Source organism: Monodelphis domestica, chromosome 5 (assembly GCF_027887165.1).
Source record: "Monodelphis domestica isolate mMonDom1 chromosome 5, mMonDom1.pri, whole genome shotgun sequence".
Lineage (NCBI taxonomy): Eukaryota > Metazoa > Chordata > Mammalia > Didelphimorphia > Didelphidae > Monodelphis > Monodelphis domestica.
The window spans coordinates 254,486,441-254,506,599 of record NC_077231.1 but is presented as its reverse complement, the minus strand read 5'-3'; the positions used below and the strand labels follow the sequence as shown (position 1 = coordinate 254,506,599).

The 20,159-nt window shown below is 40.6% G+C and overlaps 1 protein-coding gene across 17 annotated transcripts in view; it reads left to right on the top strand.

The window, feature by feature from the left end:
• SVIL (supervillin) overlaps nucleotides 1-1,382 on the top strand; it is a 281,250-nt gene extending 279,868 nt beyond the window's left edge. For all 17 annotated transcript variants that reach the window (XM_056800916.1, XM_056800915.1, XM_056800913.1 and 14 more), the window contains one exon: nucleotides 407-1,382. In XM_056800916.1, coding sequence (XP_056656894.1) covers nucleotides 407-493 — 87 coding nt within the window. In that variant the 3' untranslated portion in view covers nucleotides 494-1,382. The remainder of the gene's footprint in view (nucleotides 1-406) is intronic.
• The last annotated feature ends 18,777 nt before the right edge of the window (nucleotides 1,383-20,159 follow it).

Here is a 20,159-nt window from a genome sequence, read left to right as displayed (position 1 = left end):
TGGGGAGCCATCATAGTTTATCGAGGAGAGGGAGAGTAGGATCATACCTGTGCTTTAAGAAAATTACCCTGGCAGCTATATGGATGAAGGACTGGAGGGGGAAGAGAGAGGAAAATGGAGTTGTCCAAAGAGCAGCTTCTTTCAATTGGCTGGGCAGGAGTTAGGAGGGACTGAGCTGGCGTGTTCTCTGTGTGAATGGAGAGCAGGGTACCAATTTGGGAGTTATTGTAGAGGGAGAAATGACAAGATTTAACAACCGATTGGATACCCGGGGTAAGGAAGAGGGGAAGAGTTGAGGCAGACCTAGACCCTCGACAGAAAGAGGGAATAACATCCTTCATGACCACAAAAAGGTTTCTTATTCTGCGTTGCTTGTTTTTGGGGGGGTTTCCCTTTCTTCCTTCAGGTTGCACTAGAAATGACCAGAGAAGAATATAGCATGCTGCCTTCTTGGAAACAAGTGAACCTTAAGAAAGCGAAAGGGCTTTTCTGAGGATCCATGCCGCCAGCGCAACATGAAGCCGGCGAAATCTCTGTTGTCACTTTCAATCAAGACGGACACTTCTTTGGACTGGTCTTCAGATTTTTAAACGTTAAAATACAAACGATCTGAAGTTATTAGATGCTGGAGTTGTGTAATTTTGTAAATGTGTAAGAGAACTCTCTGGAAACTTTTTCTCCCCTGACTCAGAGGGTATTTCCTGTTTGTAAACTTGGCTCTCCTGTGCACTTAAAGCAGTAGCACCTCACAGCTGCTGCCCAGCCCTCCTCTGGCTCCATGCAGCCTTCGCCTATTCATTTTTTTAAGACGCTTTCTTTGTAAAGTGTTATTTTGTTAGCTTGTGGATTATTTTTAAAAATTATATTTATATAAACACCGTATAGTTCAAGTACATATTTAACAAAGCAATATGTATTCACTTTTTTAAGAAACCATTTTTTGGGTGTCAAAACAATACCAAGAAGTAGATGGAGTTGCTTCTACTGAATTATCTATCCCACCAGTATATGTATCTTATACACGTTCTAAAACGTTTCCTTTGGCAATAGGCAAGGAGCTGTTCTAAGGACGGCTGCTGGTGCTAAAAGGAACAAAACCTTTGTACTTTTGGCTGGGGACTCTTGAGAAACTCTGCAAATTGACCTCCTTACCTTAATATCCAAAAACAAACAAAAAATGTATAGTGCCTTGTTTTGTGTACAGTTTCTATACAGAAAAGTTTGGGTCTGCGTTTTTGAAGATGGTTTGGAACAGTATCTACCATTTTACTTTACGATGATAGAAGTTTTAAAAAACATCTCAGTTTCTAATACTTGTAAACAAGCCTTTTTGTGATACAAGATTCCAAAGCAAAAGCTTCAGAATAAAACTTTGGCGATGAGTCATTTTGTCTTTGTTTCATTCCAAGGACATGCTCTTCTAAAATGTCCTTCCTCATCTTTAGATGGCCCAGGATTTCGCAGTTAACTCCTCTTCAGTGTGCCTGTAGGGTCCCCAATACAGGGCAATGTAGTAAAATGGGAAGATTTGACTGCAAAATTTTCTAAGAACATCCTGGGCTCATGATGGTTGAACCGGTTCATCGGGTTAATGGGTTTTAAATCATCTCGTATATCTGTTACATAAGCATCTTCAACTCTAGTGTTTGCACTTTTCCACACTGGGTGTGTCAGATCCATGTGCAAATATAACCAAATTGGGATCCTTTTGCCTCATTGCATGTAGACTGAAATAATAGCTGCCTCAAACCTGGCTCAGTTCCATCTGGTTCTACCATTTGCTAATTGTGTGACTCTGGGAGCAGGTTATCTTTAAGCCTCAGTTTCCTCATCCAAAAAATGGAGAAAACAATACTTTGCTTGTCCACCTCATAGGAACATTGTGTGAGGATCAAGTAAAAGCCCTTTAAAACACTGCAAAGCATGTACCAGATGTAAATACAATGATAACAGCTGTGAGTAGGAATATGAAACAGGAGAGAAGACAGGGAAACATTTAGATTAGGGAACCATCTACATTGAGATGATGTACTAAAAACTAAACCTGTATTTAAGCTCTTCAAGGAAATAAATGTAAAGAAGAGCAGAAGGGACTGTCACTAAAAAGGAGAATGAGTCAGAGATGGAGAAGAACCAAGAAAGTTCCAATGTCAAATATTCTCTTTTCTTCCCTTGTTCCTCTGTCTTTCCATTTTCTCCTTTTTTAATCCTTCCTTCTTACTTTTCTCCCTTCCCTTCTCTCAAAACTCTCCTTCCCTCTTTTCTCCCTTCCTTTCCTTCCTTTCTTTCTATTCTTTCCTGCCTTCTTCTCTTTCCCTCCTGTTTCTGCCTTTTAACTCCCCTTCATTCTTTTTTACTTATAAACCCTTACCTTCTGTCTTCGAATTAACACTAAATATTGACTACAAAGCCAAAAGAGCAATAAGGGCTAAGTAATTGGGGTTAAGTGACTTGCCCAGGGTCACACAGCTGGGAAGTATCTGAGGTCAGATTTGAGCCCAGGACTGCCCAGCTTGCCCCTTTTCCCTTTCATTCTTGATTCACTTTATAAGTATGCAAAATGTAACTTGATTCACTTTATAAGTATGCAAAAGGGAACATAGATTCCAAAATGGTGAGATTTGACTTTTGAGGAAAGTAGAATTGGAAATATTGGTGTTGGACTAGTTAACTTACTGGGCTGACTTCTGTCTAAGCAGTTTATAAAGACTTTAACCCAAGCATTCTAACTGTGGGTCTTATTTTTCAATTCTCTGGTGATACTTCTCCTCCCCTCGTTGCTATTTTTCACTCTGCACTGCTGAAAAAGGTTCCAGTCACCTACAAAGACCAGCCCTTGCTGAATTTGGCAAATCCTGAAAACTTGGCCAATTAAAATATGTCAGCTCTAATACAAACTCCCTGTCTCTGCCCAGAGTTATCCCCAGAGCAAGTGCATTTCGAGAACACTTTGATCAACTAGCATCAAGTCACTGGTATTTCTCAGACTTGTTATTCTGAAACTGAGAACCCTTCCTTCAAAGACAGAAAGGGGAATGGACACTTGGGGAATGGCACATCCATTTAAGTTGCTGAGTGATATTTTCTGGGGATCAGGCTTTGTATGTATTCTAAGCATTCGGTCACTTCATTTTAAAATAACTTGAGAGGATGGGGAACTGGAATCTTTTGACTTTATCCTCTCTTGTGCCCCATAAAAAATGGAAAGCTCTTGACCCCCCTCAGAAAGGTTTTTGGACACTTGGCTATTCCATATCTCTTGGGTCCCCATGGCCAGTTTAAGAAGGAATATGAGAACTGCTGGAACCTAATTCCAGTTTTCCTTGTTCTTCAAATTACCACTAATTCCCTCCATCCCATTCCCTTCCCATCCCTTGGACCCATGCTTCATAAACATCAAAACAAAAATGCATCTCAGACACCAAGCCTATATTGGGTATGTGATTTTAATATGGGAGTACCTACTGTTTTAGGAATTAATTATGAGCTCCTAGAAGACAGGAACTGGCTTTTGGCTCTTTCTGTATCCCCAAATCTTAGCACAGAGGCTGGCACATAGTAGGCACTTAATAAATGTTATTGATCCACATCCAAACAAATACAAAGCCTGCCCACCCACATCAGGATGGTCTAATTTGGAGGATATGAATAGCTATGCCATTTCCACACTCCAGGTTCAAATCCTCCAAGTCATTCTATGCTTAGGATGGACAAATATTATCTCTCAGTTCACCAACCTAGAAGCTTCAGTTTTCCTTTGATTCTAGCAGCTTCTTGACCTACCTTCATAATCTGTCTGAACTACAGTCAGGTCCAGACCAGACAAGTATACAATTGGGACAACCTTTTCAAAAAGATGTCTGGATTTTCCTTTGCAAGCTGCAGGGTTGAGAACAACAGTTGCTTTCTTACACACTGGAAGGAAGGAATTGATTTCCAAGTGCCTGAACTTCTTGACATGCTGCTCTTCTTTGTAGATTACCACAATTTTATCCAAAATGGAGGGTCATTTGGTAAAGATTTCTGGAGAATCTTGGCTCCACTCCCTCCTCTGGAATCTTTTTTTAAAGTGTCATGAAGGAACAAAAGTGGATGATTGTTGTTCAGTTGTTTTCAGTCATGTCCAATTCTTTGTGATTCCATTTGAGGTTTTCTTGGCCAAGATACTGGAATAATCGTTTTTAATATTTCCTTTTCCCATTTAGTGCTTTAGTCTTTTTCTCTGGTCTCTATAGCCACAGAAAGCAAATCTCAATTTTGGGCTCAAAGTTTCTTTTGAGTTATAGACTCAGTGGAATGGTAGCAAGAGAGTTAATTGAGAAAGGAATAATAAATGCTAAGGGAATTGAAAATAAAGGTCTCAAGCATTTTCTTTTCTTCTCTGCCTTGGAAAGAACTTAACCACATGTATGATATTTAACTGGAAAGCCAGTATCAAATTTTTTATAAAGGATACACACACACAAACACACACACGAATTTGCTCATTTCCCTAGAGAGAAGCAGCATTCCTGGCTGTGACATTGATGGCTGTACAAATGCTGTAGTTTCCCCTATTGGGTCAAAAACTGCACTTGGGGGAAGAACCAAATTAAAGTTTGGGGGGGGGGGCAAGTCACTTAACCATGTTTGGCTCAGTTTCTTCATCTGTAAAATGACCTGGAAAAGAAAATGGTAAGCTATCCCAATATCTTGGCCATGGAAACCCCAAATGGGGTTATAAAGGGTTGCACATAACTGAAAACAACTGAAAAACAATTATAGACTAGTTCCTTTATGACACTTAAAAGAGATTCCAGAGAAGGGAAGGCAGAGCCAAGATTGCAGGAAGATCCACAGACTCATCTGTACCAAATTACCCTCCCCAAAAACTATGATATAATGCCTCTGAATGAATTCTGGAGCAACATAACTCACAAAAAAATGGAGTGAAGTAATTTTTCAACCCAAAACAACTTAGAAGGCTGGACTGAGGGTGGAGGTGGATTGTGAAGCCACATGCAGAGATTAGAGGGGTCCCTTTGCTGGCTCTGCATGTAGAATCTTGTTGCACTGCCCATATACATATCCTGGGATGAAGTTTTCAGATGAGGAAGAATACTAGCATACACTAGCACTTGGGGCCACAGGAGAGCAGTTTCCAAGGCAGAAAAATTTGGGGGTTACTCACACCAAAGCACAGGCCTGGAGAATATTAAATATACCTTTCCTTACATCATACTACATTGGAAGAACTGAAAACAGATAGATCTCCAGAGCCAACCCTGAAGGTAGCCACCCAAAAAACCTGAAGCTTAAAGCAGTGCTCCATTCACCAAAGGTAGAGAGCATAAATTTTACATTTTTTAAAATTAAAAGAAAAGTAAAATCCTAGAAAAGGAGCAAACAACATCAACAACAAAAGAGACTCAAGATAGAAAGTTGTATTGGTGACAGTGAAGACCAAACCACAAACTCAGAAAGCAAAAAAATTGATACTGCTGCATCCAAAGCCTCCAATATGAATTATTCTCAAGTCCAAGAAGAAATAATGGACGAGCTTAAAAAGAATTTTAAAAATCAAATAAGAGAGGCAGAAGAAATATTTGGAAAAGAAATTAGAGTGGCACAAGAAAATTATGAAAAAATAAGTCAACAACTTGGTAAAGATGGCACAAAAAAACACAGAAGGAATTAATACCTTTAAAAAACATAGTAGGTAAAAGAGACAAAAAAATACACTGAAGAGAAGAACATCTTAAAAGGCAGAATTGGCCACCTGGAAAAAGAGGTACATAAATTTACTGAGGAAAAAAACTGTATACAAAATAGAATTGGCCAAATGGAAAGGGAGGTACAAAAGCACACTTAAGAAAATAATTTCTAAAATTATAATTGGGCAAGCAAAAGCTAATAACTTTATGAGTCATCAAGAAACAATTTTTTATGTCAAAAGAAAGAAAAAAATAGCAGAAAATGTGAAATATCTCATGGGGAAAACAACTGACCTAGAAAATAAATCCAGGAGAGATAATCTAAGAATTATTGGACTATCTAAAAGCCATAATCAAAAAAAAAGAGATTAAACATCATCTTTCAAGAAATCAAGGAAAACTTCCCTGATGTTCTAGAACCAGAAAACAAAATAGACACTGACAAAATCTACCCATTGTCTCCTGAAAAAGATAAAGAAAAAAAATAAAGCAAAGATAACTCCCAGGAATGTTATAGCCAAATTCTAGAACTCCCAGGTCAAAGAGAAAATATTGCAAGCAGCCAAAAAGAAATAATTCAAATATCATGGAGCCACAGTTATGATAACACAAGACACAGTAGCTTCCATGTTAAAGAATCAGAGATACCATTACTAAGTTTGTATCCCACAGAGATAAAAAAAATACAAAAAAAAAGGACCTATTTGTACAAAAATATAGCAACTTTTTTGTGGAGGCAAAGAATTGGAAAGTAAGGGGATGCTCATCAATTGGGGAATGGTAGAGTAAGTTGTGGTAGATTATAATGCAATACTCTTGTTCTGTAAGAAATGACAAACAGAAGGAGCTCAGAAAAACCCGGAAGGACTTATATGGACTGAAACAGAATAAAATAAGTAGAAGGAGAACATTATATACAATGACTGGAATACTGTACAATGAACAACTATAACAACTATCAATACAATAATCCAAAACTATCCCAAAGGACTCATGATAAAAAATGTCATCTTCTTCCTGAGAAAAAGATTTGAAAGAGTCTGAATCCAGCCAAAGCAAACTTTTATCACTTTCTTTCTTAATTTTCTTATTTGAGTTTCCTTCCACAAAAGGATTAATATGGGAAAATGTTTTTCATGATTGCACATGTAAAATCTATATAAGATTGCTTATCATTGGGTGCTGCCAAAGGTTGTCAGGGCCTGAGGGAGAGAATTAGAGATTCAATGTTCTTTGGAAAATGCTGGAAATTGTTTTTACATGTAATTGGGGGGAAATTAAATTAAATTAACAAAGTAAAAACAAAAGATTCCAGCAAGTCATTGTAGCTGGAACTACCTCAGAGAAACAAGTATTTGTATCTTGACTGAGAAGCTTAAGGCAATCCAACTGGCTGAAGAGTTTGGACCCCTGACCTCAGAGAGCTGGAATCACCCTTTGTTATTGTTTATTGTTGCTGTTAATCGTTCATTTTCAAAGACAGCCAATGATATCCCAGGATGATGCCTTGACTTGTGCATGAATTGGATTTAAGGAAGGCAAAGTTGCACATATCCTCAGCATCATTATTCCAATCATCAAAGTCTAGTGATAAGGCAAAAGTCAAGATGGCTGGTGACAGCCTGGGATGCAGTGGATGATCTTGGCATCTTCAATCAAGCTCCAAGCACTCCACAGTGTCTTCTTTGGCTACCTTCATGGCTATTGGAACAAAATGTCCTCATCCTCCAGTTTTACCAGTTCACATGCTAGGTGTAAGACATTTCCCTGATCTACCAAACAGGTTTGAAGACTGTTGGTTTCTTTTGATCTGCTGAGATGGTTTTACTGGATGTCTGCTACAACTTCCTGGAGCCACAGATGAGAATTGGGTGACAGGTAGACACCAAAGGTGGATGAATTATCCAGAAAAGGATTTGATAAGCCCCTTAAACCAGAGGTGCTAGTCCTCCCTTAACATCCCATTTATTCCATCACCCTTTCATCTTTTTCTTTCTTTGTTTACTTGTTTTTAAAACCAAAGTTTCTCCATCCCACCTAGGCTGGAAGTGCTGAGGCTACTCACAGGCTCAATACTAGTGCTGATCAGTAAAGAAGCTTTGATCTACTCCATTTATGATTTCTCCCCTTCTAAGATAATTTTGTGGCCAAACCTCTAATCCCCACCAGGGACTCAGAGTATGGATGCCAAAATTGGTGTAGACTAAGTCAGCATAGCTCAATGCAGATCAGAGGTCCCAAACTCAAGACACTGACCAGCTTCAGCCTCCCTTTTGGCTAGGATTATAAGTATGTAGCACCATGCTCAATTCTTTTGAGCCCTTTTATAAAATAATGCCCCAAAAAAACCCTTGAAAAGTAAGCTCGAAGAACAGAAATGTGTGCCTGGAGCATTTCGTTTTCCCAATCTCATAAGAAAATATGACAGCTAAAGTTCCAAGTGTCTTCCAAAGAGTACAGTAGATGGATGTTTAGCAATTAGTAAATCAAGCTAAATTATCGAACAGCCTCAATGTAATGGCACTATATCAATCTGCTGCCTCTAATTTTACTTGCAAGGTATGTTAGCAAAGTAAATGGAAACACTGTTGTCTTGAGCCACAGATCAAGAGGCTTCTAATTCCTGAATTATTAATATCTGTACCTAATATATTTGATAGGAAACAAGAAAAATGAAATGTGTCTAGGATGAGGGACCAAGAACAATGAAGTTTGGACATCAAGGTGGCTCAGTAGATAGAATGCCAAGCCTGGAGTTGAGAGGGGATGGGTTCAAAGCTGATCTCAGAAACTTCCTAGCTTTGTGATACTGTGTAGTCACTTAACCCAATGATTGCGAAGGAAAGAAGGAATGAACAAAGGAACAAAGGAACAAAGGAAGGAATGGAGGAGAGAGGAGAAAGGAAGGAAAGAAGGAACGAACAAATGAAGGAACGAAGGAACGAAGGAACGAAGGAAGGAACAAAGGAAGGAATGAAGGAAGGAACGAAGGAAGGAACAAAGGAAGAAAGGAAGGAAGGAAGGAACAAAGGAAGGAAAGAAGGAGAGAGAATGTTTTTATAACTATCTCAATGTGGTCTTACATATTATATTTTATGGCTTTTGAAGTATTATTCATAGAAAAGTTCTAAAGACTTCACCAGACTGACAAAAGGTCCTCTGCTATAAAAAGGAGTCATGAAGGGTGGTCTGAGTAAGCATCATTTGGTCTTCATGATAATTGGCCACCGCATCATCCTGAATATGGATTATAAGGACTTTGTTCTCTCTGTACAGTGATTTGGAAAGGGAGCTGATAGTAGAGCTATGGACCCAAAAAACACTTATCGCAAAATCTGGGAAAGGTAGAACATGTCTCTAGTCACATAAGGTAAGTCAGGCAAAAAAAAAAGAACCTTTGGGACATGATGAATCTTTAAATCAGGAATCAGGAGGTGGCTTAGTGGATAACAAGCCAGGCTTGGAGAAGGAAGGTCTTGGGTTCAAATCTGGTCTCAAACATTTTCTGGCTATGTGACTCTGGAGAGTAGTCCCTTGAACCCCATTACCTAGCCTTTATTGCTCTTCTGTCTTGGAACCAATACTTAGTATCTATTCTAAAATAAAAAGTAAAAGGGTTATTTGTTTTTTAACATTTTTAATTAAAAAAAAGATGACTGGCCACCAACTGCTAAAGGTTGGTATTCAAATTCAACACTAAAAACATTAAAGAACCAGGCACTAACTTGAATTGCATGGAAGGGTCCCAAGCCCATCAATCAACTGGGTATTTAGGTTGTCTAGAGTTTTCCAGGTGGCATCCAATTATTTGTCTCTTACAGGCAATTCCAACAACCAGGGCTCTTCCTGGACACCCAGATCAGCATTGCTGTCATTGCACATCACACGTCCACTTATATGAGATAGATGGTCTCTGCCCGCTGCCTCAGAATGGCATCCTGACTTTGACCTGATCCTGGGCTCCAGATGCTGTGGCACCTGGAAAAACAGCTGTGAGGGAGAGAGGGAAGATAGAGAAGGCAGGGAGGCAAAGGTCGCCGCCTCTCAATTCCCTCTCCATCCTGGCCCTGCTACTTGTGATAATTCCCTACCTGGGTGAAAAGAATAATTGGAACTTGAATCCACTCTCCCTTTGGAGATTGTTTGGATCTTTTACTTCCTTTCTTTTAGTGGAGTTTTAGAGATTCTCTGACCTCTTGGTCTGAGGTCAGCTCATCAGTGAGGCTGGCTGGCCTGTAGCCGTGTGGCTGTCCCTGCAGTGGGAGCCTCCTTGGTCAAACCTTACCATTAGTTGTGTGTGAAAAGCCAGCAACATCCCTGGGTCCTCTAATTGGACAGATAGAATGTGGACTGTAAGGACTTTGTTCTCTCTGTAGCAAAGGGAAGGGAGTCTGGGAAGTGAGCTGATTATGAAGTTATGGACCCAAAAAACACTTGTCTGCAAAATCTGGGAAAGAAAAAAAACATGTCTCAAGTCACATAAGGTGAGTCGGATAAGAAATTCAAATGGAGAACCCGTGGGAAGAGTCCAGGGAAGAGCCTTTCACATAAGCTAATCACCAAATAGAATACTTTGGAGGCTTTTAGGAAGACCTTTACCTTCCTAAAAGGAATGATTCCTGGTTGGCTACAATTGGTCTATCTATGGATGGATCCCCCTCCTCTTTTTTATTGGCTTGGCTCTCTCCCAGAGTTCTTTAAGGTTTCAAGGTTTGCAAAGCATCTCTTATCTCATTGGATCCACACAACCCTGGGTGAGAGGTGCTATTATTAGCCCCAGTTGGGAGGTTAAATGACTTCCTTGGGGTCACAGAGCTACTAAATGGCCAAGGCAGGATGCAAACTCATTTTTTCCTAACTAATTCAAGACTCTCGTACCTTCTAGCTGCCTCCTGTTTCTGGAAGAGATTAGACTTCGTCACAAGCACCTTAGGGGGAGTAGATTTGTTGGAGGGACTGAAACTGAAAGATATGAGGAACCTGGGAGTAGATGAAAGAGAGGGAGAAGGAAGGGTGTTTCCAGGCTCGCCAAAAGCCAGTTTCCAAATGTGGCCAAGGGTGAGTCCTTCTGTTCTGCCTGTGCAGGGCAGCACTGAGGATGCCTCTTTGCCCACATCCCTCAGGGGAGCACTTCACAATCCAGGAAGGATGATGATAGCTGTCCAAAATATGCTGGGAGGAAAAAGTTGCATGATTAACACCCCCCACATCCTCCCCAAATACAGTCAGGCAATATTTATTAAGACCTTACTAAGTGGGAGCAGCTAGGCAGATCAGTGGATAGAGAGCCAGACCTGGAGTTGAGAGGATGAGGGTTCAAATCTTCCCTCAGACATTTCCTAGTTATGTGACTGTGGGAAAGCCATTTAACCCCAATTGTTCACACTACAACTCTGCCATCTTGGAACCAATACATAGTAGGAATTCTAAGACAGAAGTTAAGGGGTTTTTTTTTGTTTTTTTTTGTTTTTTAAGTTTGCCAGGCACTGGGGAAACAAGAAAGAAAACAATATGGTCCTCGCCCTCAAGGAACTCCCAATCTAATGGGAGAGGCAAAATGCAAACAACTCTCTATATCTACACCTATCTCTATAGACATAGACCATGTAGGTATGATAGCTGTAGATATAGCGCATGCAAATAGAGGTAGGTATAAATCTGTGTATAGAAAGGTAGGTATAGATATAGATGTGTGCATACATGTATTGAGAGATTTAGAGCAGCTATACTATATAGAATATAGAATACCATGGTAAGTAATGTTATATAAATATACATTTCATTAAATGATATGTTCTATATATTATACACACACATGATATAGGGTTAGATGGAAGCTAATATGAGAGAGAAGGGGCTCTCTTTTGGAGGGAGGCAGGAATCAGGAAAAGCCTCTTACAGAAGGTAGGATCTGAGCTGAGTCTTGAAGTGACATTTAAGGCAGGAGGGAAGAGGTTGAGTCAGAGGGTGATGGATCAATGTGTGTGACAAATAGTAAGAAAATAAATATTGTCAAATTATAAATATGTAGAGGGGAGGAAGCCTAAGAAGATAGGGAAGATAGGAAGGGACCAGGTTGGGAAGGGCTTAAATGTTAAGCCTCATTTTAGGTTTTGATCCAGTTGGTTTTTTTGGTCATGTTCAACTCATCATGTCTCCTTTTGGGGTTTTCTTGGTAAAGACATTGGAGTAGTTTTGCCACTTCCTTCTCCAGCTCATTTTACAGATGAGGAAAATGAGGCAAACGGGGTAAAGTGAGTTAGTTGGCCAGGGTTACACAATCAGTAGATATCCAAGGTCAGATTTGAACTCCAGGCCTAGAGTTCTTATTCACTATACCACCTCACTGCCCCTTGCTGCTACATTTTTGGTAGATGTTACTAAAGAAGATTGAACCAAGTTAATCCAGGCGCCATCTTTACTGCCTGCTAGACTGTCTACAATGAGTATTGTTTATTATGTCTATTTATTCAATATGTAATTTTATTATTAATTATTATGGTCAAATTCATCTAGAACTCTAGGTCTTCTCATCAGCAAACTTCCTGCCTTCTGCTTGCATCTGGGTTACCCACTCCTTCCAATATCTGTTTGACCGAGGACCTGCCACCTTCATGGGCTGTTTTGCCTGGCTACCAGATCCCCAGAACAGTCTGCTGCATCCCTGAGCACCCAAGCAGTGGTCCTTTCTTTAGCTCACTACAACAATCCTTCAGATCTTGGGGAAAACCAACAGCCCACTCCCCCAGTCCCTGCTTTGCTCCCTGAAAGCCTGGGTGCTTGTGGTCCAGTAGGTAAATTTTCTGTCTGGTTGGCTTTTTGTAGGAGAGAAAAGCTATGATTCTGTTTTTCTGGCTTAACTCCAGGAAGGGTGATTAAATCCTGCTGCAGTCTTTTGCAGAAGCCTGTTCTTCTTTTCTTACCTTAAGCTGGAAAGTAATGCTCTAAGCGCTGAATCACTCAGTTAATGCTTCATCCCAGAGGCCTCTGCATTGCAGTGAGAGGTGCAGCAACAATTTGGATGGCCAGGTAAAATTGGCAAAGGGTTTGTGTATGCTGCAGAGCTACAGATCATCCCCTTCCTGTAAGCTCTGTCCTCCCCTCCCATGCCTAGCTTGCCTTAATTGAACCTACCTTCCTGCCAGCTTTGCCATCTAAAAAATGGAGGGGACGCCTATTTCATAACTTCCCAGTTAATTAGCTGTCTGTAAAGCTCTCTGCAGATGAAAAGCGCCCAATTCTATTTATCCAACATTTAACGCTGTATCTCCTATTGAGCTATGGAATAACCAATCAGGGAGAATAAATCGATCGCATCTATCATCCTACAGGCATAGATTTTCATAGATTACATAGCCATAATTACAGATTATAATTTTAAAACTTTCCACATTTTGCCCAAGACTAAGAGCCCTCAGTGAGGCCCCGAATCCCATCTCAGGGACCCAGACGTCATCTGTCCCATGTGTTCTCTACCCCCCGAAGGAATTTATGGGCATCTCAAAGCCACAGCTGGGCAGCAGAGACTGGTGGAAAAAAAGAAACTGTGCCAGGCCAAGTGGCAGGGGACCTTAGTGCCATGCCTCTGACTCACTTTTCCAACTTGGCAGCAACTTTATCGCCTCCATTGTACCCTGGTTCTTTCACTGCCCAGCTGGACCAATGGCTGGCCCTTCCCTGCCCCCCAGGGATGTTGTGAAGAGAGATGAGGTCATGTCTGGGAGGTGCCCCTGGGTCCTTCTTAGGTGGGGGGTGCTGCACAAACACAGGTCTGAAGGTAACTGCAAGGGATCTCCAGGGAGACAGAAGCAGGGTCAACCACAGAGCCCCTGAGCTGGTTGTCTCCTGGTTCGGGTTCTAAGTCCTAGCTGTTGCTGCCTCCTAGGAAGGGTATCATGCATGGTGGGATTTCTGTGGCTCAGATGAAGCATTCCCTTTATTGCTTTTTGAATGCTATCAGGCACACACAATTTATGGGCATGGTAAGAGGAGCTAAACCAGCAAAGCAAAGGAAGGAATTTGCTTGGAGTTCTGAAAATGGTCACTGGGTGGTAGGGAGAGAATGGAAGAAAAAAAAGATTATAGTCCTAAAGCACAGAATGTTGGTCTGCCCCCTGGATGGTGACAGAGAGTTGCTGAGTCAAGGATAGGGCCCTGCCTTCCCTTCCTTTTATCAATCAATCAATCAACAAGTATTTAAATCTCATCATCTTTTGGCTCCTTCCTATCTTTCCAGTCTTCCTGCAAATTACTCCCTTCAAGAGATAAACCACACTTACTGTTTATAGAACAGCTCAGCTCCACAAAGGACAGAGTGCCAGGCTTGGAGTCAGGAAGACCTGAGTTCAAATGTAGCCTCAGAAACTTACTAACTACTATTATATAACTCTGCCTCAGTTTCCTCATCTGTAAAGTGAGCTGGAGAAGGAAGTGGTAAACTACTTCGGTATCTTTGTCAAGAAAACCCCAAATGGGATCACAAAGCGTTGGACATGAATGAAAGACAACTGAACAAAGTCAAATTTTATAAATTTATAAATATATATTTATTTATATAATATATATATATATATTAAATTTAACTTTTTATATAGAAGACGTTCACAATACCCTTCTGTTCGGTTGTCTTTACCCTAGACCTGCCTCAGTGGTTTTATTCCATCCCTCATCAACTCTTCCACCATTATATCCCCATTGTTGTCCAAGGTCAAACAGCTAGTATCTGAGGTCAAATTTGAACTTGGGTCTTCTTGACTCCAGGTCCAGTATTCCGTGTACTATGGCACCACTTACTTGAACGAAGACTTTATGGATGAGTCACAAGACTACCATCCACATCCCAATTCATTTCAACAAATGTTAATGAGGTCCTTACTATATGGCCAGTGCTAGGAAGGGAACTGGGTGAAATATTAAAGAAGTCTGAGCATAGTCCCAGGCATTTAGGAAACTTATAGTCTAGCTGGGGAGACAGGGTAAACACTAGGGAGCTAATTAAGCTATAATTAATAATTAGCTAATTATTAAGCTAATGTACAATAAATTGAAATTTTCAGGGTGGCAAATAACAATACAATTTAGTAGAGAAAGAAACAGGAAACCACCAGTTCTCTCACAATTAAGTAGTGACTAATGGCGGCTAGGTGACTCAGCAGATAGAGTCAGCCCTGGAAATGTAAGGTCCTGGATTCAAATTTGACCTCAGACACTTCCTAGGTATGTGACCCTGGGCAAATCACTTAACTCCAATTGTCTAGCCCTTTCTGCTTTTCTACCTTTGAACTGATGCTTAGAATTAATTCTAAGATGAAAAATAAGGGTTGCTTGGTTTGTTTGTCTGTTTGTTTTTTTAAAGAAATCATCATAATAAAGTAAGGAGCAGAGGGAGAGACAACATCCTAATAAGTCCAAGGTAACCAATAGCCAGAGGAGACATATTGCTTGGCTGAACAATAGACTCAGGAAAGTGAGTCTTTCTAGGGAATGTGCCCTCAGAGCTTCCCCTCTTATTCCTTGGAGAAGAGCCTTGAATCTGCTGACTACAAGAGGAGAGTATTGACTATCTCTCTCTGCTAATTGCTTTAATCCTGATCAGGTGTTTTACTTCTAAATATATGTTCCTGCTACAGTCTGCTAGCTTGATGCAAATGGGGCTCAGATTACTCTGAGGTTCCCAACTGAATCCTACAAATATTTTTAAGCACATCCAATATGGAAGGCTTGGCGCTCTGTGATGAGCATACAAAAAAAGCTTCTTTCCCCGCATCCCTGCCCTTCCCAAAGAAGCTTATGTTCTCCTGGGGGGGATACAGATAAGGAAATACAAACATGGGTAGGAAAAGCTTGTAGGGGCAGGAGGGGGGCATGTGAATTGAGCTTTGAGATCTTGAAAGCTCCAGATTCTAAGAGGCAGGAGTGAAGGGGGAACACAATCCGATGATGCTCAGGGAATGACAACCAGGTCAATTTGAGAGGAATTAAGTATTTGTGAAGGTGAGTAACAAGGAATGATTCTAGAAACATAGGTGGGACGGAGGCTGGGGTCTTGGGATTGTCTCCCAGAGGCAATTGCTGAATGTTGCGTTGGTCCTCGTGAAGAATTTTAATTTGGTGGCTTCCAGAGAGTGGATCTGAGAGGGAGAAGGAATGAAAGCCAGAAGAGGAATAATGATGGGCATTTATGGAAGGTATCACTCCTTTCTTAGATGGACATGTTAATTGCCGGAAAGGGTAGGAAATGGACATGTAGTGTGAAATGGAGAAAAGCAATTTGAAAAAATATGAATTCAACTGAAGGAAACTAAGAGAAAATAATCCCTCACATAAAAAATTCTGAGAGGACCTGAAGGAAAGTTGTACAAAGACAGAGGTCCTGACTGATTACACTGACTCCAACTCATTGTTCTCCAGTCGCTAATCTGCATGCAACTATTTTCACAATATTGGAATTCATTGCTGGGAAATGGAATCAAAGAATATTGGGGGGATTATGGCATCACATCGGGGCAGAAATGTGGATTTTCAACATAAATGAGAGATGGGTCACTACATGTGGAGATGGTTGCACACAAGAGTTGAACTAGATGAAGATGACTACAGAGATTCCTTCCCATTCTCCATTTCTATAAACCTGTATAATATCAATGAATCCCATAGTTGGCTCAACCTAATATCAGTTTTTGTCTCTATTCTTGGAAATTTTGGAAATCAACCTGGATGTGGCTTGCAGAAACACAAATCATTATCTTGCCCCATTAACTATCTCCTTTTTTCTGTTGAGGGAACCACCATCCTTCCAGTTTCCCAGATTTGTAGATTTGGAATACTCATTGCTTCTTCTCTCTTTCAGTCATAGTCTTGTTGATCTGCCTGCCCATCTTTCACATGCATCCCCTTCTCTCTGAGACCTTTGTCACCTCTCACCTGGACTATGGTTAAGTCCCCCTAATGGAGGCAATTACATATTGGACTCTAAATCTGGAGGATCTGAGTTATAGTTCTGCCCTGTTCCTTGGTCTTAATTTCCTAATCCATAAAATGGGGATGATGATGTATATGGTACTTGCCTCACAGGGCTACTCTAAGGCTCAAATAAGAGAGGATCTGTGTAAATTACTTTTTAAAAGACTATATAAACATGGCAGTATATCAAGTCACCTTTAGCAAGGCTGGGGGGGGGGTGGATATTCATAGGTTCCCTTCTTCCCTGTGGTAAACATCCAAATTAAACCAACCACCTTGACATTTCCTGGTCCATAAAGCCTGCCTGGCTTAGATGAAGATTTTAGTTGTCTTTTTGGCTCCAGGAGGCTTTGGGGAAGAAACTTTTTTTGTTGATTGATACTAAAAGAGGAGTCCCTCACCCCTACTTATTCTTGTGAGAACTCGATTCACATAGCTCAATTCAGTGAAATATTTATTAAGCGCCTACTATGTTCAAGGCAGTAAGCTGAGTAAGGGTACAAAGGGGGAAAAAAAGACACCAAGATTTGAACAAAGAGAAACATTCTACAAGGCAGAGATGAGGAGGGAGTGGAATCCAGGCATAGGAGATGATCTGCATTGATCCCTATTTCCTTTCTTGGACCCCAATATTTCTGAAGTTCTCACTCCTAGAACTTGCTATTTGGTCATACCTAACTCTTTGTGACCTTATTTGAGGCTTCCTTGGCAACAATATTGGAGTGGTTTGCCATTTCCTTCGCCAGCTCATTTGACAGATGAAGAGGATTAATTGACTCATACCAAGGCTAGTAAGTATCTGAGATCATATTTGAACTCAGATAGATCTTCCTGACTCCAGGTCAGCACTCTATCCACTGACTCCTCCAACTACCTAGCATTTATTTTCTTTCTATGCTGGATATAGTTCCAGAATAGGGATTGCTTCATTCTTGTATTTGTATACGCAGAGTCTAGCATACTTTCTAGCACATAGCAGGACTTAAATGTTTGTGGATTAATTATGTAGCAGCACCCTCTCTAGATTATTAGTGCTATCACTCAAGCTCCCAGTGCTCTTCCCATTAAGAATTATTGTCAGGCAATCATCTTTTGAGCAAAGATATTTATTAAGATGACATAGTAAGGAACAGTTGGTACAGAAACATTCTCCCAAAAGATAAGGGCACAGTTTCCCACAAAAAGAGAGGTCTATGGGGAAAGCAGGCTCAAATTTATAGTACAATGGTAATAAGGTATCTTTGTGTAAAACATTTATGGCAAAAGAGAAATATAATTTCTGGCACATTATAGCCTAGAAATCCTGTCTGGAGTTCCTAGCTATTATCCTTCTCTGGCCCAAGGGTGCATGCTTCTTGAAGCTGTGTCCCTTCTGAGGTAAATGTTCTACCTCTGTCTTTCATCAGCATGCCACTGTGATGTTTTGTTTTACTTATTCAGTCTCCCTTTCACTACCTGGAAGCAGGACATAGTAATTAGGAAGAGGATAGTGAAGGAAAAGGAAGGAAGAAGAAATGAAGGAAGGAAGGAAGGAAGGAAGGAGGGAGGGAGGAAGGAAGGAGGAGGAAAAGAGGAAGGGGGGGAGGGAGGGGGAGAAAAGGAAAGAGGAAAGAAAGAAAGAAAGAAAGAAAGAAAGAAAGAAAGAAAGAAAGAAAGAAGAAGAAAGAAAGAAAGAAAGAAGAGAAAGAAAGAAAGAAAGAAAGAAAGAAGAAAGAAAGAAAGAAAGAAAGAAAGAAAGAAAGAAAGAAAGAAAGAAAGAAAGAAAGAAAGAAAGAAAGAAAGGAGAGGGAGGAAGGGAGAAGAAGGAAGGAAGGAAGGAAGGAAGGAAGGAAGGAAGGAAGGAAGGGAAGGAAGGAAGGAAGGAAGGAAGGAAGGAAGGAAGGGAAGGAAGGAGGGAGGGAGGAGGAAGGAAGGAAGGAGGGGAGGGAGGGGAAGGAGGGAAGGAGGGAGGGAAGGAAGGAGGGGGAAGGAGGGAGGGAGGGAAGGAAGGAAGGAAGGAAGGAAGGAAGGAAGGAAGGAAGGAAGGAAGGAAGGAAGGAAGGAAGGAAGGAAGGGAAGGAAGGAAGGAAGGAAGAAAAGAAAGATTATGTATTCTGTGAGAGAGACAAAAAGGAAAGACAGAAACAACTCTTCCCTTCTCCCTCAAGAGTGACTCCTTCTTAGGAGTCTATGGCAAAGTTGGGATCCTCAATCCCAAACAAGGTACACCATTGTGGAATTTGATTGGCTGCTGTCTGATTCTTTCAGCCAATCACAAAATCTTTCCATTATGGAGTCATCTGCCTTCATCCAGTGATTAAACTTTATAATCCTCTCAAATTGATTAAAGACTTATTCATATATTATGGTCAGGTTGTAGGAAAATTACTTAACATCTAGTTTAAAAAGCTGATTGATTTAATTGAGGCACCTGGGCCTTTATGATTAAATTAATTGAAATATGGGTTCTACCCTGCTCTTAAAATTATATATGTATGTGTAATTCCCCCCATTAGAATATAAGGTCCTTTGGGGCAGAGTCTGTTTCAATCTTGTACTAGGGTCTGTGTCCTAGCACTCAGCATAATGCTTGGCACATAGGTGCTTATGCTCAATTAATTAATACCTCAGTAGATCATGATATTATTAATGTAAGTACTCATTCCATTAGTGCAGATTACACTGGTGTTCATCACTTGGGATTCTCGATAGAAGCTCATCTTTTCTTTTCTATAAAGACTGAGTAGCTTTGAACTTGTCTTCTTACTCTGTGTGGTTCTCTTCCATGTTCCACCATAGATCCTCCATTAAGGATCTGTCCCACCTATAAGAGATCTTCTAGGTTGGTCTTTAATTTTATGAGTACTGAGGCATCACTTGGTTTGTCCATTTGTTATGCCCCACTCTTGATCTTTGACTTCCCACTTTTTGTTTCCAGTCATGTATTTCCTGATCTTTGATTCCATTTCTCACCCATAATTCATCACTAGAAACACCTGTCAGCCTTCTTGTGCCCCCTCCATACATCTCTCCATTGACCTTTTAGTTGCCCATTTTGAATCTTAGAATGCTGTGGTATTTCAAGCTTCACACCGATAGTATCACTGGGAGAACATTTGCATTCAGAGGGTGGATTTCTTGGGGGTCAAGCAATAGCCTGGGATCGTTAACAGTCTAGTGCAGTTTTCCAAATCTAATTCTGACCACTGTCTTTCTCCTCTCCAATTCTAGGCCCAGCTCATTACCAATCATATCTCAATGCAGAGTGCTGGCATTTGGTTAATAATATGATATTTATTTCAAAATACTTCAGACCCACTGGCAATGGGGTAGGAGTGGAACTGCTAAGGCCAGACTTCAATCTCTCTGTCTCGCAAAAGACATAACAGCTTGTCTGCATTGCAAATATTTTCCCAAATTAATTAGACTGAAAAAATTGGGGTCTGCTTGTGCATTGACCCTACTTCTGTTTATCAATGTCATCCTCTCCCTTTTGGAGCAATAAAACATACACACACACACACA